Here is a 27,420-nt window from a genome sequence, read left to right on the forward strand (position 1 = left end):
AGCAGCAATCGCAGTATGTTGCGAGACTCCAACGGTGTTGGTTTTGCGTTTTTCACGTCGGATGTGTACTAGTCAGCGTTGTACCCGTGTGTGACGCAGTGCGGAATATGTGGTGGCGTAGGTAGAGGAGAAGGTGCAGTAATCCGTTTTAACCAAAAAGTGAGATCATTCCTCTGTAGTCTACATCATCCTCGGTGAGTTGGAAGGTTGTACAAGAGTGCAGTAGGATTATAGTATCACGCAAAGGATTGGTGAAGGAAAAGTTGGGTCATCGCCGTTGGTCAGACAGCAGGCGCCTCCTTCGATCGATTGTGTTCCGCAGTAGCAGCCGCAGCACCATCGGAAGAAAGGATTGCTAGAAACGACAGTAATGTTCAGTGGATTCACAGGTATGTACTTAACTACTGCTTTAGTAAGCAACGGAATTTATATTAGCGTGCACGCCGCCAGATTATTGTTTTTTTATTACTGGTTTCATCATGCTTATCCAGTTTAAACTACGCATCATTTTATAAAGCTCTGCGGTTGCTCGCGTGAAACACAAGTGTTCCTGAAATCAAGTAGGAAATTTTGTTTCACTTTCGGTTTTCATTTTCGATTGATTTTATTTTCAATGGAACGTTTCCAAGGCCGTACTGGTTGGTTGTTTCCGTTTCAGCAGGCATAAAATACATATCATATTTTAAAAATAAAGTCAATCATTCAGCACACTTCAACCGGCTGCCTAGGCGTTGTCACTTTTGTAGCGTGTCGCATCGCATATATCCATCAAACACGCAGCGTCTCGTTCACTGATGTTACACCCTTCTTTTCTCCAGTTTTTCGATGATCGCATGATGCTATACCAATAATTTGTTAACAATTGTTTGTCTTTCTTCTACTAACTTTAATGCATTCCTATGTGGCTACAGGAGGGGCCAAAAGTAAGTATGTTAATTGATCATTAAAGTGAATCGTTTTTCAAGTGTTGATAAGGTAGCAGATGCATTGGGGATTTCTTTGACGGAAGGTCAGTCGGAGGTTGGAATGTTGGTCTGTTGTGAAGGGCAGTGTAAACAATACAAACGACTCGTTAATATGAGCCCCTCAAGCAAAAATATCTTATAACTGAATCTGAAAAGATAAACTTTACAAGCACATGTAGTTAAATTTCTCTTCGATAAAAAATTGCACTTGTAGAATGAATATCAGTCCACACAGTCAGAACAAAGCGTATGAATCCCGCATGGTCACTCGAATAATCAGTTTCTTAATTGTGTTTATAATACACTGAAGTTTTTTTATGCAGGGGATACGTACTGCATAAAAAAATCCGCATAAAAAAACCGCATAACTTTGAAAATCCGCATAAAAAAACCGCATAACTTTGAAAATCCGCATAAAATAAAACCGCATAACTTTGAAAATCTGCATAAAAAACTGCATAATTTTGAAAATCCGCATAAAAAAACACATAAGGTGTGAAATATTTTTCAATATTAAGAGCCATAATACTCAAGGAAGAGCAAGGATTTGAAGTAAGAAAGTTTAGAGAAAAGCGTGGAGTAGGGTCATATGAGCAAGCTTATGCTGATTTCGTTTTTAGAGCGGAGTCGCTCTAGGTTCGCTCTGAGCTGTCACTTTTGTATGGATTTTGTAAATATTAGAGCGAACCTAGGGCGACTCTGATCTAAAACCGAAATCGGCATTAGAGTTTCCCGGCTACTTAACTCTTTTTCTTCTGCAACGCAGGAGTCAAGATCTTTTGGCATTAAATGCGAATCACCTGAGTCTGCGGCATGTCCAGACAAGCGTAAAGTCACTTAATGACTTATGCTGTCGGAACCGTGACTCCCCGGAATCGCAAGACTAACCTCGGCACCTAACCGACCAGCATCGAGATAACGATTTCGAGAGAAATTTCAACGTCGGGAAATTTCTCTGTCGGAGTAGACTAGGCCCACCACCGGGGACTAGTAGAATAGATCGGGAAGTAGCTCCGGCAGATGCTCGTCGGGGCGGCTGTCAACTGGAAGTCACCCTCCACCAAGAATCGCAGGACCGACCTCGGCATCTGCCCGGTTTCGAAAGATCTTCCACTGCCAGGGAACTCTTCGTCGGAGTAGGAAAGATCCACCGTCGGGGACTATTCTGAGTAGTCCGTAGCGAATCGCCGGCTTCAATCATCGGAGCGCCAATGAACCGGACGCAATCCTCCACCGGGAATCGCTGGACTGACCTCGACATTCTGCCGGACTGCATCTAAGGAAGAATAACGTGTCCGTCAACGGTTGCAGGAGACATTCTTTCGTCGGGGAACTCTCCGCCGAGGTAGGCTAGCTCCGCTGTCGGTAACTACGCCGAGTAGCACCGAACGCGACGGACCCTGGTCGTTGGGGCACCAGTGAACCGGAAGCCACCCTCCAACCGGAATCGCCAGATCGACCACGGCATCCAACTGGTCAAAGTAGAGAGGAAGGCATGTAGAATATCATGCCGTGCAGGACTGATATGGCGGTTACGAGACAAGCGAAATCTAGCACGACCAGGTAGACCTGGAATCAAGTGAAGTGCATTAGCACGTGTCCCCCCAAAGTAGTCATTTCAAATGGAATCCGGGGGATCAGGCAAATGTCAGACTTCTTCGTGGAGTTTAGAGGAATAGTGTTCAGTGTTATCTTCTCTGTTCAGAGTCCCTCACTCTGGCACACGATGGACGAAATCGGTAGTATGGTCTAACTACTGAACGTGTGCCGGGTCGGCGTAAAAGCTTTATCACCAAGTAAAAAAATACACGCTCAGAGACTTTCCAATCTCGCCGAACTGAGTCAAATGGTATAAGAGATTCAGCTCTGCGGGCATCGGTTAAAATGCATAAGTTTTATTATGAGAAAGGTAAAAAGGTATTCAGTCATTTTCTGTTTTTATTTTCACTGCATCAAGAATGCTTCTCATATCCTTAACCCAAAGACTAGTAATTTATAACCTAAAATAAAAATATGAACATTTTATGTCTTTTGTTTAAGCATGTGCATTCATGAGGATCTATCTTTCGATAGAAGTCGCTTCATGTGATGCCCTAGAAATAAAAAGGAAGCTGCATAAAAAGAATCGTATAACTTTGAAAATCCGCATAAAAAAACCGCATAACTTTGAAAATCCGCATAAAAAAAACCGCATTACTTTGAAAATCCGCATAAAAAAAGTCGCATAAAAAAACCGCATAAAAAAGACTTCAGTGTACTAAACTATCATACATTCTTCAGTTCAAAAATATTCGCTCGCGAATGTGTGCTCTCCTTAGTGTCATTAAAATATTAGGAAATTTTGAGTTATGGAAATGACGAAACGACTGTAAATCAAATATACTGGAAAAAATGATAGAAAGGAAAATCCTAACAATCGTTTGTTTTTTTCGGATAGTGATAGTAGTGGTGAGTAGTACTCGAGATACGCCATTTGTTCGACCCAGGAAGGATACAAAGTCTTTGTCTCAGGATTGTTGCACTTTCCGTGTAATTGTCAAGTAGGTTAACCCCTCCAAGACCACAACAATATTTCAACATGATAAAAGTACCTGGTTTGCTGTAAATTAATTGTTTTAAAATATTTGTACTGTTCTGGATAGTTTCCTGAGAAACTCTTCTATTATTAATTGCCGGAGATATGCCAACTGGGGGACTGGGATGTTTTAAATTATATAAATCTTATTTAATTGAGTGAACGCGTATTATGTATCAAACTGTGTTCATTTAATGTATATCTACATGACTGTTATTGTAGATCTTTTGCCAACCTGAATCACTTGGGGGGAAACCTACCGTTTCCTCCTGATGGTCCGACATGAGTGAGCCGCGCTTTTCTAACTAACCATCAGGCGGGTTTAAGCTGGTATACGTAATTCTTTATTATGTGCCCGGATGTTATTGTTGGTAGGAGAATTCCTTTTCCCCGCGGAATGCGCGTAAACGTCTATGTTTACGAGTCCACACAGCCCCATTTTGGCCCTTCGGTAACAGCAATAATATGAAATATGCCTAATACACAAATTCAATCTACTGCAAGTCTACCCGCATCCACTGGTAATGCCTTGAACTGATGGTGGCTTCCTACTGCATACATACATACATGCCTTGTAATTGTAGATCTTTTAGCCACTTCCGGAATCAGTGCCAGGCGATTCCTACGGAGTCAACAAAAAACTCGAAACGATATATCATTTCACATTTTTTTTCTTTGGAAACGTGAACCATGCTCTCAGGCATCATAAATAAATGTCGCAAGTACAGAAAATGCTTCATAAAACCCCTTTCAAATATATTAGAATGTAAAAATCCGACAGGAGCTCTTTCATGTAAGAGTCGATTAGAAAACCGTCGGAATAAAAACCCTAAAAATATATTCGGTTCTTACAAAGGACTCTTCTTTATCCGACTTTCAATCTTGAATGTAACGTTATACGGATTTTCCTGCGAGCCAATTATGCTGGAGGTTTCTTGCCGAATTTTTCGGGTGAGAACTTTCTAAGCGATTCTCATGCTGCAGGATCTCTGTCCGATTTTTACGTTTAATGTTTACATTTCATTTTACATTTTAAGATATTTGAAATGGGTTTTGCAAAACATGTTGTATCCTTGCCACTTTAACATTCGGTTGCTTAAATCTAAACGCAAGATTCTTAAAAAGCGCTAAACAAACATTCTAAATTCGATAAAACGAAAAAAAACCCAGGTTTCGGCCAGGTTAAAATGATTTGAGAAAAAGCCCGGTTAAAACCCAAAAATAAAAACCCGGGAAGATGGAATTTTTCCTAGAGGTACATCACTGGCCCTGGACTAGCGCTTTGTGAGCTGAACATGAATTCGAATATTCGCTTTGATTGGAAGAGTCAAGTACGATAGGTTTCGTTGGACGAATTCTCACTACATGAACGCCATTGAGCAGATCCGAGATGAATAGTTCTATAGTAGAATTAAACGGAAGCCATTTGTCTTAACAGGATTAACCCGAGAAGAAGTTCTTCCAAATATTTTCCACAACAGAGACCAACTCTCCGTAATTTGACATGAGTCATTTAATTACTGTATTAGAAGTAAGTGGTGCCAGATCGTGCAGTTGTACCTCGATTGAATCATCATTCGTATATGTGGGAATTCTGACTTTAACCCATTCATGCCCATGTTTGTGGACAACAACGTTTTTAAACAGCTATAGCTATATTTTGCTCACAAAAACAAGTAAGGCTCATTATTGTGATTGTTGTCTTTAATTTGAGTATTAACAGTCACAAGGATCAGCCCTAGAACTGAAGTTATTGTAATTAGTCTGATTGGATTCCGATGGAGCAGTGCTGCCAGAGACAGTTTACGTTGACGACCGAAAATGATTTTTTCATATATCTTCGTTGTGGTGCAATATTATTGAAAACTGATAAAACTTTTCAATTTAGATCGTCATTGGCTACGTTTTCCACGTAATTGGACTATTGTAATTATTCTAGGAGAATTGTATTGAGCATTACAAGGTAAAAATTGACCAGCTTCTAGCACTGCCATGGAAGCATCTTTATGAAAATAGGCTTTTCGTGTTTCTTGACCCCACCGTTTTCAAGGAAACATAGTTGAAACCCAACATGTACTAGAAAAACCTGTTTTAATCCACCTAGCGGTGCAATTGTGCCTTTCTCATTTCTCTAAACTATGGCACGGAGGCTTTTTATGTTCAACATAATTGTGGAAATGTCCTACGGTGTCGACGGTGAAACACTTGAAACAAAAAATATCATACTCCATTAGCCTAATCAGCATTAGATCAATGTTATCTGCTTGCTAACTCATTTTGTCATGCGGGGATGGGTATGTGAGAAGGGCGAAAGTCCCATGAACGAACGACTCCCCAGCATAAATTGGTATGCTTTGTAATATAGTGGTGGTTTAAAGATGATGGGGTTGAAAGGGAGGGGTATGAGGTGGTGGTCTGAGGGGTGATTTAAGGAGATTTTTAAAGGAGGGGAGTGAACAGTAGAGGGGGGGGGGGTGTAACCCCTCTCCGTAAACCATCAACTACGCCCCTGTTAAAATCCAGAAACCTTATGCGAGTCGAAAAAAAAAATTAGGTTGACGTTTTTCAGAGTCATTGCATAACCTTTCTATATGAGAAAGGCAAAAATGTGCAAAATCCAAAAAAGTAAATCTTCGTCAAATTTTTTTCGTGTTTGCATCAAATCTCGACGTTTTATGCACCTTGAATACATTTAGCATCAAAAATAAAAATTCTATTTTTAATTTTTCCTATAGTTTTTATGAGAAATTTCTGTGTGGCCGCACTCTGAAACCCGTAATTCCGGAACCAGAATTCCGATCGATCCAAAATTCAATAGCAGCCGATGGGAAGGTTACACCTTTCATTTGAGACTAAGTTTGGGCAAATCGGTCCAGCCATCTCTGAGAAAAATGAGTGACATTATTTGACACATACGCACATACATACACACACACACATACACACACATACATACACACATACACACACACATACAGACTTTTTCCGATCTCGACGAACTGAGTCGAATGGGATATGACACTCGGCCCTCCGGGCCGGGATTAGGTTGACGTTTTTCAGAGTGATTGCATAACCTTTCTATATGAGAAAGGCAAAAATGTGCAAAATCCAAAAAAGTGAATCTTCGTCAATTTTTTTTCGTGTTTGCATCAAATCTCGACGTTTTATGCACCTTGAATACATTTAGCATCAAAAATAAAAATTCTATTTTTAATTTTTCCTATAGTTTTTATGAGAAATTTCTGTGTGGCCGCACTCTGAAACCCGTAATTCCGGAACCAGAATTCCGATCGATCCAAAATTCAATAGCAGCCGATGGGAAGGTTACACCTTTCATTTGAGACTAAGTTTGGGCAAATCGGTCCAGCCATCTCTGAGAAAAATGAGTGACATTATTTGACACATACGCACATACATACACACACACACATACACACACATACATACACACATACACACACACATACAGACTTTTTCCGATCTCGACGAACTGAGTCGAATGGGATATGACACTCGGCCCTCCGGGCCGGGATTAGGTTGACGTTTTTCAGAGTGATTGCATAACCTTTCTATATGAGAAAGGCAAAAAGTTGGGCATGAAGGGGTTAACATTTCTTGTATTCGACGGCGTGCTGCATGTTGTTTCGCTTGAGGAACGACATTGTTTGAGTTATGGTTCTAATTAGTACATTACGTTTAATATGGCTAGCTATTTACTCAAGATCGACGCTCATCGCACCTTAATGGGTTAGTAGACGCAATGATACTTTGCTACTACAAAGTAGCTCAATCGGACCTGCAGTAAATCGCGTTTTATGTCTTTTGGTAATTGTGGGGCAATTTGGCTTCTGTTCTGAGCGAGATCAGATGGCATTTAACCAATAAGTAATGTACATTAAATCTAACAGAAGTTTTATAACATTCTACTGACTGAAAAAGACGGACTTTCGCTTCGATAGGACAAAGTTCATTTTTGAATTAGGAAGGCCAGTAAAAATATCGTTAAACTTGCAATTTCCTCTATTATAAATAAATAGGGGAACCCGTGGCTATTAAGGTTGGACAGAGAATGCGCAAAATTCGCAAACGAAAAAAGCAGTTTTTTTTCCACACCGTATGTCAGATCTTCATAAAAATCAATCAGCGTATGTAGCATGTTGTTACAGTACTGCTGATTGATTTTTATGAAGGTCTGACATACGGTGTGGAAAAAACTGCTTTTTTCGTTTGCGAATTTTACCCTTTCTCTGTCCAACCTTAAGACAGTGGGGGTAATTCGGACCCCCTCGATTTCTCAGAAAATAGCAAGACTTTCTGACTATCGTACATATTCGTGGAACCGCTATTCTGAAACATTAATTTTGAAAGCTGAATTTGATTCTTTGTTCTTTGTAGAAAGGAGATACAACGTGTTTCGTTGTTTTGTCATTCTCAAAACAAAAATCATTATAATGGAAAAACCGTGATTAAAGCAACAAATGAAAGTTTAAAAATATAATGTAAGTGTTTTGGAAAGCTTGAGGCTCGACAGCTATGACATACCAGATTAAGTTTTTGTAAAGAAATTTATTTTTTTGCTTCTTAAGGAGTGTCTTTTATAAATATTTCATAGGTAAACATAATTCCATTGTAAAAAAAATTAAAGAAAAATCACGGCCTGAATTGCCCCGTAGGGAGGTCCGAATTACCCCTACATTGTAAAAGGATGGAAGAACGTAGAGGTTTGCAAATTGTCGCCTAGCGCTGCCATTGAGAGGTGAAAATGAACCTTTTATGGCATCAAAATGTAACTGAGGTTTCAAATTAACAATTAGGACCTTTGACCGGTAAATTTTCTTACATCTATCCACCTAAAAGGGCGATTTGCTTAAGTAGGTCCGAATAGCCCCGGGTTCCTCCACTTAAGAAATTTTGCTGACATGACAAGGCAGTTTCGATTAAAATATCCTTTACAGACTCCTAGGATTATTATTTTACCATACAATGTGCAGTAGAGTGCCCAGAAAAATGATGAATTTTTGAAAACTCAATCGGCCCACCCCTGAGTCGATTCCTAGTCCCACCAGGAGTACTTGCTCCAAATTTGAAGCAAATCGGACAAGTCTAGCTACCGGACCAACGTACCTGAAGTTTGTATGGGATTTTTCGACAGTTTACATGAAAAAAACACACTAACTCGCATTGTCGCCGCTAGGTGGCACTGTATGCATAGTATTATCATTGTAAGTGAAAATAAGAAAGATCATTTAATTGTGTACAACTTTGTTGAAGACTGCTAGTCAATCGGGCTTTGTTAAAAGAAGTTATTAAACTTTTAACGAAGTGGTGTCTGAGTCAGTTTTGCATGGGGCCTATCAGTGCATGGTTGTGTATCGGTACTCGATTCCCGCCAACTATACATTTTTGTGAAATAATGGTTAGATTTAGCTGAACAGTATGTTCAGAAGAATTGTAGTACATAATACGAGTTATATTTTGGTTAGACCATTTTAGTTCTACCTGTGACCGCATAGAGGGCGCCAGCACTAACTTTTCATGGAAGTGAGATAGAGTATTGAAATGCTCGGAAGAATTATTTAAAAATTCTTGTTCTAAAACTTTGTAGAAGACACCTAATCTCTATCTCTTTCCGTTGAAAAGTTAGTGTTGGCGCCATCTATGCGGTAAAATGTGGAACTAAAATTTTCTAACCAAAACATGACGCGCATTACTTACTATAAATCTTCTGAACATACTATTGACCTAAACCTAACCATTATCTCACAAAAATGTTTAGTTCGTGTGCATCAAGTACTGATACACAACCATGCACTACTAGGCCCCATGCAAAACTGACTCAGACATCACTTCGTTAAAACTTTAATAACTTCTTTTAACAAAGCCGGATTCACTAGCAGCCTTCGACAAAATGGTAGGAAATTGAATGATCTTTCTTATTTTCACTTACAGTGATAATACGATGCATATAGTGCCACCTAGCGGCGAAAATGCGAGTTGGTGGGTTTTCTCCATGTAAATTGTCGAAAAATCCCATACAAACTTCAGGCACGTTGGTCCGGTAGCTAGACTTGTCCGATTTGCTTCAAATTTGGAGCAAGTACTCCTGGTGGGACTAGGAATCGAATCAGGGGTGGGCCGATAGGGGTCATTTTTTTTTCCTGTCACTCTAATGTGCAGTGCACTGAGGACAAAATACACCGATGGAAAATTGAGCATACTTGACACATCGTTCGGAGAAATTTCATTCAATTTCGAAGTAGCAAATAATAATTTTAGAAAAAATACAGAAACTTATTTTCAGAAAATCTTTCTACAGCAATGCGAAAAAACAAAATTCCCCAGCCTGTTACGGGTAAAGCCAACAATATGGACCACTAATTATACAATAAAGTTTTGTGAAATTTGTAATATAAGTTCACTGCAGATCTGTTTGTAATATCATGGTTGCGTTGTTTTATGGCGACGAACGGAGCATTCTCTTAGGAAACATATTGAAATCAGTTGACGCTGGATGTTTAGAAGTGACGAACGGAATATTTTTCCAGGAGACAGTAAGTTCACCTTGGAGCAGACGATTTATTGGGTATACAACCCACATCTACCCGGATGGCGAACAAGATTCGTCATCGAAGACTCCGACTTCTCGTTTAAAATCTGATGTGCTTTCGCATCAAAGATCTTTCGCTAAGTAGCAGATAGCGCGAAAGTTTGTCCAGGAAATCTCATATTGGTGATAGCCTGTCTAAAAAAAACAATATTTTCTGATGAACTACCGCGCCTTCATGCCTGCCCACACAGTTGAGATCGACGGTGTAATTACCGAAACGTGTTGATCATGTGGATTATCTGAAGCACGAGGACCCCTTGTAACAGCACAGGCCGGGACAAAATACAAACTCGTATCGAGTGACCTCTAGTGGAACTGCTTTGCATATTTACATGCTATTCGCCAAGCTTCATTTGTTTGTTAGGTTATTTTTACCGCGTATCATGCATTGCAATAACAAGAATACAAAGAGCCTTATTGTTACAGTGTTATTGCGGTGTGACAAGTACACAGAGAATAATTGGGATGAAGCTTGCATTAGCAATAGTGCAAAGTGTGCCTATTGTGGGGGGAGTCCACACCATCTATTATCCTGCTCCCTAGTATTAAGAAATTTAAAATGCAAAATTACAAAAGAGGCACCGTCAAGCAGCCTTGTTATTTGCTCACACAATGTGCACAAAGAGCGAAATACACCGAAGCAAAATAGAGCGGCACAATAACACTGCGATGTGCAGATCACCCACACAAAGAGAAACTTGAAAACGAAAAAGAGAAAGATCTGTGCACCAAGAGAGGCTCTTTTTGGTGCCTCCTCTGACTGGCAAACAGAAAGGAAGGCGATACAAATTACAATTCAGATAAAGTTTGATCGGAAGAATGTTTTTAATGTTTTTGTTAACTTTCCTGCTTCCATGTGAGTGGAACCAAGATGTACACTAAAGAGCCTCTTTATTTCTTCTCTTTTATGTGCGCAGCCATGGAATACAATGCACACATGGGAGCAACACACATCGGTGTGAACAGGTTTATTGTAAAAGAGAAGAGCGGTGGTCCGCATGAAAAGTGCAAAGAGCGTTTTTATTCTTCTCTTTATTCGCTCTGAGGTGCTTTCCATCCAAGCAAACGCAATCGAATTGAACAGAAAAACCTGACCTTTCAGCACATACGGGGGCCTGTTTCAAAACATCGGCCCATCACGGCTACATTAGAATATTTACTTTCGGATTGTTTGCCATTATCCGCAATATGACTACATAATAACTCTGTATTCATATGCGGTTTAATGTTAATCTATGAACGAGCGAACGCCGACTTAGTACCTAACCTCGAACCGAATAGGGCACGTAGGTATCTGACTTGAGTTTGTAATAAGCGTTGCTTGATTATATGTGATTTCCACGCAAAGTCAGGTAAGAAGAAATATGTTTCGTCGTCTAGATTCTCACAACAGCAACTGTTGGAAATATATAGTATCTTAAGATAATAAATATTCTCCATATTTCGACAAAAATCTTTCATTACTATCGGTACTGAAATCTTAAGTACCCCAGAACCAGTTCGCGCCGAAAATGGTCAGTACTAGGAACATTAATGTGGAGGAGAGTGCATCTTAACCGATTGCCAACTCAGCTGCGGCAAATCAATCCAAAACAGATATTTCAATACCAATACCAGCACCCCAAAATCAACTGTAAGCAACACCGGGAAGAAAGCTAATATAACAATGACGACGGGTTCACACTGTTAAGGCCAAGAATCAGAGAAGAACATCTGATCGCGGGCACCAAGACAGCTTTAACGCTGACGACCTGGACGTGAAAGACAGGAACAAATAAATGACTCCCATGACGCAGTAGACGAGAAGACAAATGTTTCCCCCTCCGGTCTCCGTGCGCAATAGGAGGTTGCGTGTACGAGATCCGACGGATAATCAATAACATTAATTTTAATTTTCATCTTTACATTTTGTAAACATATCAAAGATCCACGGCTCCGTTAAGCTAGCTAGATTCCCGTCCCGTTTCCTCCTATTGATAATCGTTTCGTAAAGCTTCCTCGAAAAGCTTCCCTGTACCGCTACCGGCTTACGGAAATGTTGAATGCAAATAATTACAAATAAAGGGTTTTCCGTTTAAGTTCATCGATCTCCAGATCTTCTATTTACCTTTTCGTGTGAATGGCTAATAGCAGGCGAATAACCGGCAAGTTCCATTCATCTATTAATTTGGAACAAATCTATAAAATTAGAACAACAATCTTAAAAGTAAACTCTTAAGCTTTAGTGAGAACTGGGAGAAAATAATTCATGTAAGTCAACTATTTCTCGGATCGACAAAAACTGATGCACTATTCAAAGTACTAAAGTGCATCTCTGACCTGTGCAAATGACATCATTTTCCACACTATCGTTTGACCTCAGCTATCCTTATCGCATCTTCATCAGTACCCACGTAGACATGCACGTGCACCGCATATAGGGGAGCCCGGGGCTAGTTGGCGGTTGGGGTAAGTTGGCGGAATCCCTTTTTCTCTGTTTCTATTAGACATATAGCACTGCCTCTTCTTGTGTACCTCAAGTTATGTGAAACCCGTTATCCAATGTGTTTTTGTTGCAAAATGATTAGTTTGGTGGAAGTTGTGGGTGATATTGTGTTTTCGAGCATACCAAGTAAATTTTCTAAATTTTAAATACTTTACGTTATTATTTAGGGTGATTTTCAATCTATTTCCCAAATGATTATATTTTTCGATAGCGCGTGAAAAGAGCTTTCAGTATCCGTATAGATACTACATCTATCCACAAACAAAAGTTATTTTGTAAATTTTTAATAAAATATGCGGTTGGGGTAAGTTGGCGGTGCTGCACGCGGGGCAAGTTGGCGGTACTATTTACAGTGCAAAAAAGTCATCAAATATTTTTATTTCTGGGATTCACTCCAAAGTAAGAAAATCTTTTTCTTGTGTATCTCGCCAATGCAGGAGACATTTATTCCGGCCAATTGCATGAAGAATTTCGAAAATTTGCTTTTGAATAGGAAGTCAAAATGCCGGGATATTGAAATATAATAGCAAATGTTGGTTAATATACAGTTTTCTCGAAAAGACATTCAACACGTTCCTAAAGGACCCTTGAAGTAATTGCATCTTCATTTGATTGCTTAGATTTTGGCGTATCCTCACATACCGCCAACTTACCCCGGAACTGGGGTAAGTTGGCGGGTTTTTCGCGTCACATATTTTTGTCTCTAAAAATGGAGACAATGCATCAAACACTTTTAAAAAAATTAGAGATGTTGCCAACAGTCTGCTCTTTCATTCCGCGTGTTCAATTTTGCAAGATCTAGCTACATAAAAGCGGTAAAAATTGAAAACTGAAAACACTGCCAACTAGCTCCGGTCTCCCCTATTACACATTTGAATGTGCGGAATTGAAAACGGACAAGCGCATTGCATATCTGCTTGTGGAGCCTACACATCGTAGCATTTAACAGTGTTCACTAAGCGACTGACTGTAAGCGGCGGTAGTCTGAGTGTTAGTGGCGACAAACCGGGCGTTGCGAGGAATTTGTTTACTAAGTTGTTGGATTGAATGATCATCAATGATTGGTTAGTTCCGTGAATGTATGTGTATTTCACCTCTGCGGCTTGGTGTCTACACTTGTTACTTTTTGTTTGAGTATTATTAAATCATAAATAAACTGAATTCCTGAGCATCGGAGGTCTAATTATCAACCAATCTTGTGAATAGACATTCTATTTCTTTCTGAATCAGGGCAGTATGCATTCCTGAGGCTACAAATTGAGATACCTCGGCACGGGTCTTGCCTGTAGATGGAGAAGTTAAGCGCACTATATTACGCATCTGTCGATATTTATCAGATCGTTGCAGTTTTGCAATTCGAGGTACACCTATGAACAAGTTTGATTGCGGCTTGACTGTGTTCACAACTTTGATGTGTTTGAAACAGTATAATTAGGCTTTGTCGTGATGATTCTTTTTCTACAAAAAACGGTCCGCGACTAAGAGTAGCGGCGATGCGTCTATCCCCAATTCATTCTTTTTTCTGCTATTGGACTGACTGCCTGGCCTTGATGGCTCTCTTACACCGGGAATGACATCATTCAACCGTAGTTTTCCGTATACCGTTTCTGATGATAATGATGATGGTGATGATTTAGTCTACACATTGGCTTTTAGGTGCTGTGTAACAAAATTTCAATTCGCGAGTGTGATGGTGTCTGTTTTCTTGTGATCGCTTTCGTTATTTTTACGTTTCTTGGATTACCTCGCAAAGAATGATCTTACGACTCTCGGTCTTTTGCTGTGATGTTGCAATACTTTAAAAATATCCTGGAGGAACTTGAAACTAAAAATTTGAAAATATCCGGGAGGAATTTGAAACGAAACATTCTAATATGAAATATTATTAATACCATTTGGATTGGGATGTTATTTCCATAGATTAATGAACTAAACATTGGTTTGTCATCTTTCGATACTAAATTTAATATATTATTTGGTAGAGTGAATTTGAACATTTCAATTAAATAGGAACATTGATCATGTTAGTTTTTGCAGTATGAACACGGCTTGTGATAACTGCATTAAATATTTGTCTTGAATCTTGCATACGGGGGCATTGTGCCTAAATGAACACCTTAAGATCAGAAGCTTTTTTTAGAATGTTCAAAGTTGAATTTTCGTTCTAAAAACTAGAAACGATGGACTAGCTGATTGCCCTGCGACAAATTCTGGATAAGTTTTGATAATACAACGTGCGGATTTGTCATCTAGTTGTGGATTTCAAGGCACTGTGCGATTCAGTAAAACGTTACGTAAGGTGGCAGATTATGCTTGAGCATATCTCTCTGACAATATTTATTAAGTTCTCGACAAACATATGATTACGGCTTAAAAGCCAACTGTCGAAATTCTCTTTGAAAGGAAATTCTGGACGAACTGTTACTGGCTAAACACAGTTCATAACAGTTAATGAAAGAGAAAACTTTTCTCTTTCGTTTACTACCAAGATCTGTGATTGGCGAGTAACGGTTTGTCCGGAATTTCCTTTCAAAGAGAATTTTGACACTTGGCTTCTAAGCCGTAATCATATGTTTATCGAGAGTTGATTCGTCTGACATTCGAAGGATCAAACTTAAGCGTCAAAATAGTTGGAGATACCGTCGACTCGTTTGCGATGGACCGAAGCAGAGTGATACTCTTTCCAATTTGTTCTTCAACATAGTGCAGGAAGGTGTAATACGAAGATTTGGAGTGTTAAGAAACGAAACTATAATCACATGCTTCTTAGTTTCGCGGACGCTGAGTTTATTTATTTATATTTATTTATTTATATCAACAGACACAGTGTGGTCCTAATGATAATTTCTTAATCTATTGAAAAAGTCAAATTGTAATCTGCTACGTGGAATATGAAGATTGAACTCGGATGAAACTCTGTTGAAGGTCCGTTGCAAACCAATGATGGCACCGTTTACTCTATAGTTAGTCCGGCGAAGAGGTAATCGGAGGAATGAATTATTGCGAAGGGCGCGAGGGCGAACGTTCATATTTATCGGACTGAGAAGCTCGGGTCAGTCAATTCGATCTTGCAAAATATCCGAAATCGTCATAGCACGGAATAGATCCCGCCGCACTTGCAATGTATCGAGTCCAATAAGCAAACTTCGGCTTTCGTAACTTGGCAGCTGGAGAGGGTTGCTCCAAGGCAATCGACGAAGGGCAAACCGAACAAATCTGCGCTGTACTGTTTCGATGGACACCGTTAAGATAATGAGGGTTCAACACAACTGAACAATATTCCAGAGTTGATCGAACGAGTGAGTAATAGAGAGATTTCAAGCAGTAAATATCTGAAAAGTGCTTAGATATTCTCATTATGAACCCCAAACAGCGTGATGCCTTTGCGACAATATAGCTGGTATGCTATTTAAACGTCAGTTGTTCATCGAGAAAAACTCCGAGATCTTTGACACAATTCGCTCTCTCAATTGTGGATTCAGCGAGACAGTAATCGAATCGAATTGGCATTTTTTACTCGAAAACGTAATGACCGTCCATTTCTTGGGGTTTAGGGTCATTCGGTTGAACTCGCAGCATTCTGCAAAGGTTACCAGTTGGCGTTGAAGGAAAGCTGCATCATCAGTATTCCGGATTCTATGTTATAACTTGAGGTCGTCGGCGAAAGACAACCGTGGTCTTTCTAAACAAAAGTTGACGTCGTTGAAATACAGAAGAAAAATCAATGGACCGAGATGGCTGCCTTGCGGAATACCAGATGAAGCAAAGAACACTTCGGATACATAATCACCTATCTTGAGTGCTAGACGACGATCACTGAGATACGATTGCATCCAACGGAGAATATTAGTACCAAAGCCAAGTCTATCCAACTTTGCCACTGCAATAGCGTGATTAATCTTGTCAAAAGCAGCTGAAAGGTCCGTGTAGATAACGTCAGTTTGAAGGCCGTCCGACATGGCATCTGTAACATATGTTGTGAACGACAGAAGATTCGTAGATGTTGAACGCTTCGGCATAAATCCATGCTGAGTCTCGGACATATACTGTTTGCAGTGGCTGGAGATGGGTTCCAACACAGCCATTTCAAACAGCTTAGGAACTGCGTTTAGCTTGTAATACCACGGTAGTTGTCAACTACCTTTTTTGTGAACTGGAAACATGAAGGAGGATTTCCAGAGTTCGGGAAATACTCCGGTTGTTAGCGACAATTGAAACAGATGACAAAGAGGTTCAATTAGACCGGCAGGACTGCCGAAGTTGAAGCCTTCATTTTGCCAGTTGTACCATATTATTGTCGATATTGATAGAGTTCAAAGACTGGTATGATTGAGATACATTAGGAGCCGCGCGTGAAACCACTCGCGAACTTTTCAGAGAATAGTTGACAAATCTCCTGTAAACTAGAGCTCATACGTCCTCCATAGCTCATCGTTGAAGGCAACCCGGATTCCTTTCTTTGCTCGTTTACATGCTTCCAGAATGTTTTAGGTTCGGACTTCAACTTACGTTGCACGTTTCGCAAGTAATCGGCATGGCAGCGCTTCGATGTCTTTTTATAGACTTGGTTAACATGAACGTAGTGTTGTCGCAGTACGTAGCCCCCAAACTTGGAGTACTTTTTCAGAGCGGCTCTTTTAGTCGCTTTTAACCGTCTCAACTCGGCAGTGTGCCACTGGGACCACAGTATTATCATAGTCAGAATAAAGTAGTAGAAGAGTCGTTTATGCCTTTTAAAAAGGAGTCGGACTGACTCTAAATTCTGACAAGACCAAGTAGATGGTAGATCAGTGGCGTAACCAAGGGGCCAAACCAAAATTAATTGGAATGGAGAAAAATCTCATTGATGCCGACTAATTTAACTTTACAATAATGATTGTCTGATCAATTGTTTTAAGCATGGGAAATTGTGGGAATGGGACCATGTAACTGGGGTCCAATAGTTGTCAAATCATATCAGTATCATATAAAATATCTGCATGAGAAGACTCTAATAGAAACTAATTCCGGCGTTCTGAAACTACTTGTGCAGGGATGTCCCTAAATATGAGCAAGCGACATTTTTTTCCAATAGAAAGCGAAGTTGGAATAGTTTGAATGCCTATGAAATTGTATAAATTACAACATTGGCTGAAAATCTTGTTTTAAAGAATGCGTAGAGTTGAGAAAAATAACTTATGGTTAATGATTATGATGGTAAATGAATAATATGATTAATAACGAAAATAACACTTTCGGATAGTAGAAAAAATTATAAAAACTAGCGTTTTCCATTGTTCTCAGTTTAGGATCAATTTTATGAGTATCCTCCTGGAAGTAGTCATGGAGAATTCACTTTTCAAACAAATCTAGTTCGAGACCTAATGTCTTCAGTAAAGTTTTCGAGAGTGCTATTACGAATAACTTTCTTGAAGACATGAATGCTCCATGCGTTTAGAGTACTGTAGTATATTATTTGTGAAGGAGAACAATTAAAATAAGTTATTTTGATATTACTGTATACGATAAATCTCTTCTGTTGTTTATAAACAATATAACTCACGTTTTGTCGAAGGCATGAGTTTCTGTATCCTAAAATAAAGTCATTTAGAAGAAAATTTGTTTTAAGAAATTTTCGTAAATATCGTTTTATAACTCGATATGCTACATACCTTCAACAAGGTTGTTTTAAATAACATTCTCAACAACTTTTCTAATTAAACGTTGTCTCCTACTATTTTTCCACCATGATAACTTCTAGAAGAATTCGTTAATAAAAATATTATAACAGAATACGCTGTTTTATTGTAGAAAACTTCTTCGAAGTTTTTAAAACTCAAAAAAGACAGTTTCGGAATTATGTTCTTTTAACCGTAAGAAAAGTTTTTGAACATTTATTCTATTTTATAAGTGCATATTCTTCAACTTTTGAAGCATTATAAAATAAAGTTAAATATAAAACCTTGAAAGCTCTTCTTTATCGCTTCTTCTTTTTTGTACACTACTTTATAAAAGTTATATGAAACATTTTCGGAAGATCAGCAATTTTCATCAAAACCCCCACCAAACCGAATTTCTAGCTACGCCACTGTGGTAGGTGGTGGAGAACGAGCCAGCCTTAACGATGTTGATTAATAAGAGAAAATCAATGGTGTACAGTACGAGGTTATCGATAATTTATATTTCTCGGAACACTAGTGACATGTGATAACGATGTTAGTCGCGAGGCAAAAGGTGTGTTGCAGCAGCGAGAGAGTCAGAGGGCCCACCGCTGATTTGGTTATGGGGCCCTGTTTATATATTCCCGAATGGTCAGGCGTCCTTCAAGAAGTTCAGGACGACGTCTTCCCTTACGGGGTTGTTAACCAGACCGTCGCGTTTGGGGGCGGAGGTCATGTTTTTTTCCGGTTCTGGAGTTCCAGACAGATTGGATGTGCTCTACTAACTTCTGGGCCCTGCAGATGGTGTGTATGGATGGTTGGACGTTGGGAACAGTATGGCCGTGCGAGATATTCGTGTTCCCGGTCCGCTATCTGGATAGAACCCTCTATTCTCTTTCCAGCCCTTGCGGTCGTCCCATTTTTCAAGAAGCCCTTTAATTTTCTACACGTGTTGGATGATGTCCGTCGCTGGCACTTGACTAGTTGGGGTCCTCCTGGCACTGCGGTCCAGCTCTGCCAGGTGGTCTGCGTCTAAGTTTCCCCGTATACTGCGTGTGGAGTACCGAGAGAGAGGGAGAGAGAGAGAGTCGGTGAAAATCACGGTTGAGGTGTCTTCTGGCTTTCAGGATAGGGTCAAGGCGATGGCTGCGGCGGCTCTTTGCTGCCACTGACTCCGATTCCAACTTTATTGTCTTTTTGGATCCGTCCGCATAAATACGGGTGATTCGGGAAAAGCCCTGAGCGAGTTGGTTGTAGGCGGATCGTGCGGTTTTGGGGGCTTCTCCAGCCTGGATTGTTGATGTTGTGTGACCATACTCCGTGGAGCCGTGCGAGCGGTGGTTGTTGGGATCTGGTGGGTTCCAGTTTGGAGGCCGCCTGAAGATATAGAGGTGCCAGGATGTTATTTATTTCGTCGCGGTTTCGGCCGGTGATGTCGATCCCGTAGGAGATCCGGCTATCGATTATGATTACTTGGGGTATCTAGTACATATGGTACCCACGAGCCTTTTCCGGTTTACGTACTTGTTCATAATCTTTCGGAAGTGGGGAACGAAACATTTATTGCGATCCATTGAGATTCGGAGGATTTTCGGCGTCTTACTGCACGAGAGCGATGTGTTACTGATTTTGATCGGGCAGTCAGTAGCTCAGTGGTAGAAGTTGCAAGAGTTCGAATAAAAGCTCTTCTGGATTTAATGTAGCCCATCGCCTACTGCTGTTTGCAATTTTATCCGTGTTCGACATTTTGTCTTTCCGGTGACAACCAGCAAGATTTTGTCGGCATATAGGAAGATGTTGCATACCGGTGGTAGGTAGCCGAGAATGCACTGCATGCTGGTTTTGAAGAGGGTAATCGCCAAGCCGGATCACTGGAGTACTGCGTTCTCCTCGGTGATGAGGTGGGATTCGCTTTCCCCGATTTCGAACCGGAACCTCAGGTATTGAACGAATCGTTCTATGGAGCTGTTGCGGTTGCCGCGTATGTCCCAGCCGTCGAGTTACTGGATGACTCCTTCCTGCCACAATATGTTGTAGGCCTTTTCGAAGTCCCAGACTTTAACGTAAAGGCCTTCGTTCTTTGCCTAGTACAAGATCCCCCATTAGAGGTGCAAGGTACTTTTCCCTTTCCGGAATGTGTGTTATCTGCTATCAAACAACTCTTCGAGGATTATGGAATAGCGTCTATTGACCATTCACTCAAATGAGGAAGCTGATTGTCCTAAAATCCTTGGGTGTGCGTGTTCCTTGGGGATGAATATTACTAATGCCGTCTGCTAGGAATCTGGCAGCGCTTTCTTGAATTGGGGAGGCAGGTTCCTTTATAATGAACAGCCGATATTGTCGAGTCCGTTAGCTTTTCCTCGCCGGCGGGAAAAGGCGTCGGACAGTTCAGGTCTGGAGAAGGCTCCATACCACACCGGTGTCGGGGGAGAAAGTCACGAAGTTTGCTTCGAGCATTCGTTTCTGGGAGTACTACCAGCGGCAGCAAGGGTGGTAAAACATATTGATACGGAACGTTGGGCTCGTTCATAATTATTGCTCCGTTGTATTGAACTGTCTTCATGATGTTGTTCCCGCGACGTTTGGGTTGCTGTCCCCTCCACAGGCAGGGTGGTAGGAATTCACGTCGTTCATTATCAGGTATGGGGGTGGAATTTGACGAAGCAGTTCTTCGAGTTTGTTACCCACCTCTCTGAGCTCATGCGTTATGTAGACGGATACCAGGCTGTAGGAGGTGTGTATTCGACTGCAATGCCAGCAGTTCGGTGTCTCATTGGATGTATTCCTTGTGAATATCAACTCGGATTACCGCAGTCCAATCGTTTGGAAAATGTATTTCATCCGGTCCGTAATTTTCAGACACAGGTTTCCGAGCCAGATGGAGATATCGGTTTTTTTTCCGGGAGATGCGGCTCCTGGATCGCCAGGGCGATGGGGTCGTGGCAAGCGATGATAGTTTGAAAGTTCCCGAAGTTCTGCCTTATTACCTCTTTAATTCTATCGTGGCGCCTATGCTGTCAGGTTTTCTTGAGGTTTGTCCCTTGAGCAGGACAATTTCTTCGCGGAGCAGCGCAGTGATCCGGTCTCTCCGATCGCTTTGTGGATCAAGCCTGTCCCTGAGGGTGTTTGTGTCACTCAGGAAAGGTTGTTGTTGTCAGTTTTGATCCGGATTATCTTCGTCTCCATCGGGTATGTCGGAAAGTTGCGGTTCCTGACTGAGCTCGATGGATCATTCGTCGCCCTTTCACAATACCTGTGACTTGAGCGAGTTAGGGTTAATGTTTCGTCTACTTGAACAACACATATAATGTGTGCTTACATGTATTGTACCCGCACATTTTCTCCTCAGTAAGAGATATAACAATTGAAAACCGGTAAACTACTGTTGAGAACAAAAGGCACTTAATGATTACGGGAACGTTCGGGATGTTGATGAGAATCACGTCTAGTCGTATGTACGGTTGTAACAGGAATGAATGTTCTTGTATTTTCGATCTACTTGCTAACCTATACATTTTCACCCTCGCTCAGCCTATCCATCGATTGACGTTTAATAAATGTACTGTGGTATTCGACCGTTGAGTTGTATATTGTACAATAACAAATGTTCCATATTACCTATATTCAGCCCTTCAAAAATATACAGCATAAAATTAATAGTACTTTTTCCATTCCCAACGTGCAGCCTCCCTGAAGAGCCTCGGCAGTAAAGCCGAGGGGCTCTTCGACAAGAAGAAAAAGGAAGCTCAGGATTTGGCCAATGAGAAAGTTCAGACCGCCCAGAGCATGGCCGAAGATCAGGCAAAAAAGACGCAAGATGCGTTCAACAAAACCAAGGGAGATGCGGAAAATCTGGCTAACTCGGCAGCCAGCGAAGTGGAAGCAACCAAGCAGCAAGCATCGGCTGCCGCCGAAGGAACCGCACAGGTACAGCATGCCAAGGTTAGTATTTAGTTTGGCTCATGATGATTTTGGTTTTTTTTTGAAGGCTGCTGGAACGCTCATGGATCATGCCAAGCAAGCTGCCGAGAATGCTGTACAGCAAAGTGCACAGGTGGTCGAAAAAGCCATCGAGGACCAGATGAAGGTGGCCGAGGAGAAGGTTGACGAAGGTGGGCAAGATCTTTACTGTTCTGTTACACTGCTTGTATATTATGAATATTGTTTTCTTCAGGCATGAAAATGGTCAGCCAGGAAGTCGATAAAAAGCTACAAGACGCTAATAAGTATGCTGATGAGAAGCGGGGAGAAATCGTTCAGGTTTGTACTTCCGTCGTGAAGATATGTATTATTGTTCATCTGAGTTCTTTTGGAATAGTCACATAAACAGTGTGTCACAAATAACGACGAAAACAGATTAAAACCAACGGAAATTTTACACGATTTTGAATGGATTTTATCCACGAACATGGACTACTAGAAAAAAAGAAACGATATATATGAAAATAAAAGGTGATTTTTATCGATACTATCAGATAAGATAGAGGCATCGCCTTTTTGAAATTCGTTATGTTGATTATAGTATTGAACTTGTAGTGTAAGGCTTGATGTGCAAGTAACCTTCAATAATGCTTTTACTGCCAAAACGCCGGTTCAGATACGTTGACGATATTTTTTTCATAACTAAAATTAACGGCATTAACAAGAATGTTGCCCAACAAGTCAAAAACTCCATTAAAAGTAATGTTCTGTTACTGCATTCGTTGTTGATTATTATCATACGTCACAATTGCAGGGATATAGCGGAAATTCTACACTAAGAAACGCGTTTGGTTAAGGTTTGAACATATTATTATTTAGAAGAAGGAAATATGATCATAACTTAGCTATATAACATTAATTAGAAGAATTTAATTAATGGTATCATTTATTCCACATTTTCTTCTATTAACGCAATCAAAACGCATTGCAAAATATTTGTAAACATGAAAAATATATGCAATATACTTTTTTACATTTTAACGGCACTCAATTAGCTGGATATTACTTGGTAGGGAAAGTTATGAAGTATAGTACTCAAGTGAGAGCAAGGATGTGAAATATACAGATCAGAAAACTATAAGTGGCAGGGTCATTAGAACAGGCTTAATGCCTTACGGGCTTAACTTTTGTCTTCTGCTGGTGGGGGTCGAGCTTAGGCAGCAGAACCGACAAAGACGGAGAAGTCTGTCTTTGCCAGGAGACATGCTGGTGAACTTGAGTGATTCGTAGTTATGCTGCCTAAGCTCGACCACCACCACCAGAAGACAAACGTTGCATAATGCCAGGCGGCTGGTTCCCTAGCCAAAAAAACAAGAGTTCGTTTTCGCTTTCTCGTCAGCAAACCAGAACTCCTGTATTCAGTCTTCCCATATGCACATCGCACACAATGTTCGCTCTGGTTCTGTGCTCATATTAAACCCACACATCGTGTACGAACTCAAACACGCTATTTTGTACCTAAACACGTGCACATGTTCGCCTGCACAACTGAACCTCATGTACATACACGGTGTGCGTACACATCGGTTCGTGGTACCAGTTTTCTCTATCTCACTCTTATCGTCACTAGCGCTGACATTTTGGTCATGTGCGAATCGTTCTCGTGTACGCACCCGGTGTACGTACGTACGATGTTTGAACTAGAGTTTGCACATCGTTCGCTTGAGTTCGATGTTCGAGGTGAACTTGTACATCGAGACGAAGCATGTTTGAAATTGAACGCGTGCACGAAATTTTGTACACAGGTACAAAATTGTACACGTTCATGGGAAGTCTGCCTGCATTTGCTTCCCGGAATCATTATGAATTATAAAATCTTTGAAAAGTGGGCGGGGCAAACGTGCTTGTTCGGGGCAAAATACACCGCAATAACGGGGCAGAACGCTCGATGGACAAGCATGTAATTTTGTTTTCTGTAAAGATTTCACAAAAGTGTCTTCCCGTAAAGGGCAATCGAATTAACGCTCTAATGCTGACATTCCACGCGTAAACGGCATTTTAACTGGTGTGAAGTATTTGTTATCCGATTTGTCTCGTAATTTGCTTTATTTGTGCATGACAAGCATTAAACTGGCCTATTGCTACAAATATATTTTGATCCCTCTATATGTGTAATGAAATATTCAATAACCGTAATTAAAACATATGACTTCAACTTATGCTACACGGAAAAATAAAACAACCCGCAGAATAAGTTCTTTTAACTTAAATTTAGGTAGTTTTGAGTCTTGCGTCGCTTTCGCACTTATTAGTGTTGTCAAAAACAAAGAGAGAGATTCAAGTCAGTCGAGGCCTTCCATGGAATAAGGTACTTTTGAGTTGTTTGAGGTATACTCAAAATTAGGTAGATTCAACTTAAATTTAGGCATATATAACTCAAAGTTGAGTATAAAAAACCTGTCAATGAGTTGTGGTTTTTGCCATGGTTAAAGGGAAACTACCTTCAACACGGTTTACCTGATTTTACCTTATTCCATGATACCCCGAGATTGAGTCAAAAGAGCTCAACTTTTGGTAGTTTTTCGTATCCGTGTAGTTTCATTCTACAACCCTGAAGAAAGGTACAGATGCTTGAATATTTTCCATTCCACTGTACGTGTACCATTAAATTCGGTTTTCCACCAGAAGTACTGAAAAAACTGATTTTCATGCAACCATGCAGAAGATAGCAAAAATTGCAGCTATCCAATTAACAGCCTACGTGTATTCTAATTCACTTCGGTTATGCCTCTGACATTACCCACCCATCTTTTTTATAAATCTGAAGTCCCCCTTCATATTATGATAGCAGCTTTTCATTGATGCTGTCAGTAATCATCAACAGGTTTTCAGTTGTGATCTTACGTGACTTCTCTTTTGTCGGTTGTCATGATAAAGAGGGACAGGTCTGCGTTTACCGTGAGACATGTTGGTAGACTTGAGCGATTCGTAGTAATGATAAATTAAATGCATATAATAATAACAACAAATAATGAATTTAATGTGAGGAATAATAAATGTATTAAACATATCATTGATGAGAAAAATTAACCTGTCCTTATACCCGCTATCATAAACTGAATAACGCTTTATTTTTTCAGACCGTCAACGACACCGCCGCCAAGGCACAAGATTCGGCCAGTTCCACGGCTGCTGGACTACTAGGAAAACTGAACCTTGGAAAATAGACTCTCCCAGATACGAAAACAACCATAATACGAATGCGATAACTGTTCACTGACTCTCCAACGATGATATTAGCGCCTAATAAATAGGTAATCAGCAAGTTCGTCCAAAACTGACGATTCCCCGTACGGCAAACATATTTTTCTAAACAATATATCATAGGTCAACCATTTTCCATTGGTTGAACAGGTTCATTGTTCGGAACTGCATTGTTTGCCGAGGTAGCTTCGTTTTTTCAACATTTTACGATACCAGGTACACCTTTATGCCGGTTACCATTGTTAATTCTCACAAATGAACACTGAGCCCCGCGTGCACAAAATCAAACATATTTTACCGCTTGATAGCGAAAACAATACGCTAAATGGCCTTATGATACGAATCTCAACACGTGATGCAGAAGATAGATAAAAGCTATAAAATATATAAAAACGCATATTTTCCGCAGAAGCGCTAAAGTTGTCTCGACAGTTTTTTGAAAACAATTAGTCCATACACACTTGATGTGATTTTCAATCTTTTGAAATGTTTGATATTAACAAATATATATTATATGTAGCGTGTAAGCCAACATTAATAATGATATACGAAAGCTATCGTTTGTCAATATTTTTATTCTATAAAATGTAGATTCTACTGCACAGGCAAAAAGCTGATGGAATACGTGAATAAATGTTACCAAAACCATTGCGTTTTTTTTTCTTCATCTTGAATCCTTATGAATGTGTTGCAGAGGGTAGCTATATATAATATAATTTTTTTACAAACTACGGACAAACATACATACAACCAAAGACGGCACAGGTGGTTGAGTGGCAAAAGTGGCTGCTTCTCCTCCAATGGGTCTGGGTTCAATCTCAGTCGAGGTCGTTGGAATTTTCCGAGGTGAAAAAACTTTCTAGTCACGTCTTCCTTCGGAAGGGAAGTAAAGTCGTTGATGGCCCTTGTGTTGATTTGAACCGATATCTATCTAGGGTCCAAATAGTGAAACAGCCTCTCCGGCGTCGGTGATAAATACTCGGGACGGGCAGAGGCTGCCCCGAAACAAATATAAAAAATAATATATGCAACCACTGATAGTAGAGATTTAGGCTAGAACGAAACGATCAAGTTTGTATGACTGCGTCGGTGGTTTAGTGGTAAGCGTGACCGCCACTCATTCCAGTTCGTCTGGGTTCAATCCCAACCGAGGTCGTTGAGATTTGAAAAAAATCTGTGGTCACGTCTTCCTTCGGAAGGGAAGTAAAGCCGTGTTAGTCCCCGGTCCATGAGTTGATGAATCGATATCTAGTCCAGATAGTGTAGTCACCTCTCTGGCGTCGGTAAAGAAGATGTAAAATCCAACTTCTATACCTACTAACAAATGTCTCCTCCTCCAGTGATACTAATAGAGTGCACAGTAGTATATACGGCCTCTAGCAAAAGCAAGTATCGGACTAACATTCCTTCCCTTTCCTTCCGCGATCTACGTTCGGGCCTGGCCGGTATTGATCAATAAAACACTTGGATTACCAGGATTGAAAGATGTTTCGATGTTCCCAAACATAATTAACTACTGATTCCCTGTGCAACTTCAGCTAGTCCAGATCGATAACAAAGAAGCATCCACGGGTGGTCGCTCAAGCTCAAGCTGAAGAACGAAATGGTCAAGTTTGTATGATCAAGTGTGCGTTTGTTTGATAATGGGAGCATTTGAAGCAGCCCGGGGACAACTTGACAGATAGTGCTTGTTTCATATATGTACCACCGATTTGATGGTGGCGCTAGTATGCCTTTTCTGTACGACTACCACGAACAACGACACGAAAAAGTTTCAAGAGAAAAGCGTGTTTCGTTACGTGTGTTATGAACGCCGTCAATGCGGCTAGAACAACATTTAGAAAAAGCGTATTCCAAAATGTGGATAAAGAAAAATATTATTAAAGAATAAATTTATCCCTGATTGGAAACCTTCAGCAAAGTTACATAAATCTTATTACAGATTTAGCTGGAAGGTGTTG

The 27,420-nt window shown here is 40.4% G+C and overlaps 1 protein-coding gene across 3 annotated transcripts; it reads left to right on the forward strand.

The window, feature by feature from the left end:
- On the forward strand, nucleotides 1-26,107 carry LOC131688677 (signal recognition particle receptor FtsY). Of its 3 annotated transcripts, XM_058973111.1 has the most exons (6): nucleotides 1-389; nucleotides 912-923; nucleotides 21,960-22,201; nucleotides 22,263-22,386; nucleotides 22,449-22,534; nucleotides 25,336-26,107. In XM_058973111.1, exons 1-6 carry the CDS (start codon nucleotides 371-373, stop codon nucleotides 25,420-25,422), a joined length of 570 nt encoding a protein of 189 aa, XP_058829094.1. In that variant the 5' UTR covers nucleotides 1-370; the 3' UTR covers nucleotides 25,423-26,107. The 3 variants fall into 3 exon arrangements, with proteins under 3 accessions (XP_058829094.1, XP_058829095.1, XP_058829096.1); XM_058973112.1 differs by lacking the exon at nucleotides 912-923; XM_058973113.1 differs by lacking the exons at nucleotides 1-389; nucleotides 912-923 and adding an exon at nucleotides 13,675-13,696.
- The last annotated feature ends 1,313 nt before the right edge of the window (nucleotides 26,108-27,420 follow it).

This window comes from Topomyia yanbarensis, chromosome 3 (genome assembly GCF_030247195.1).
Source record: "Topomyia yanbarensis strain Yona2022 chromosome 3, ASM3024719v1, whole genome shotgun sequence".
Lineage (NCBI taxonomy): Eukaryota > Metazoa > Arthropoda > Insecta > Diptera > Culicidae > Topomyia > Topomyia yanbarensis.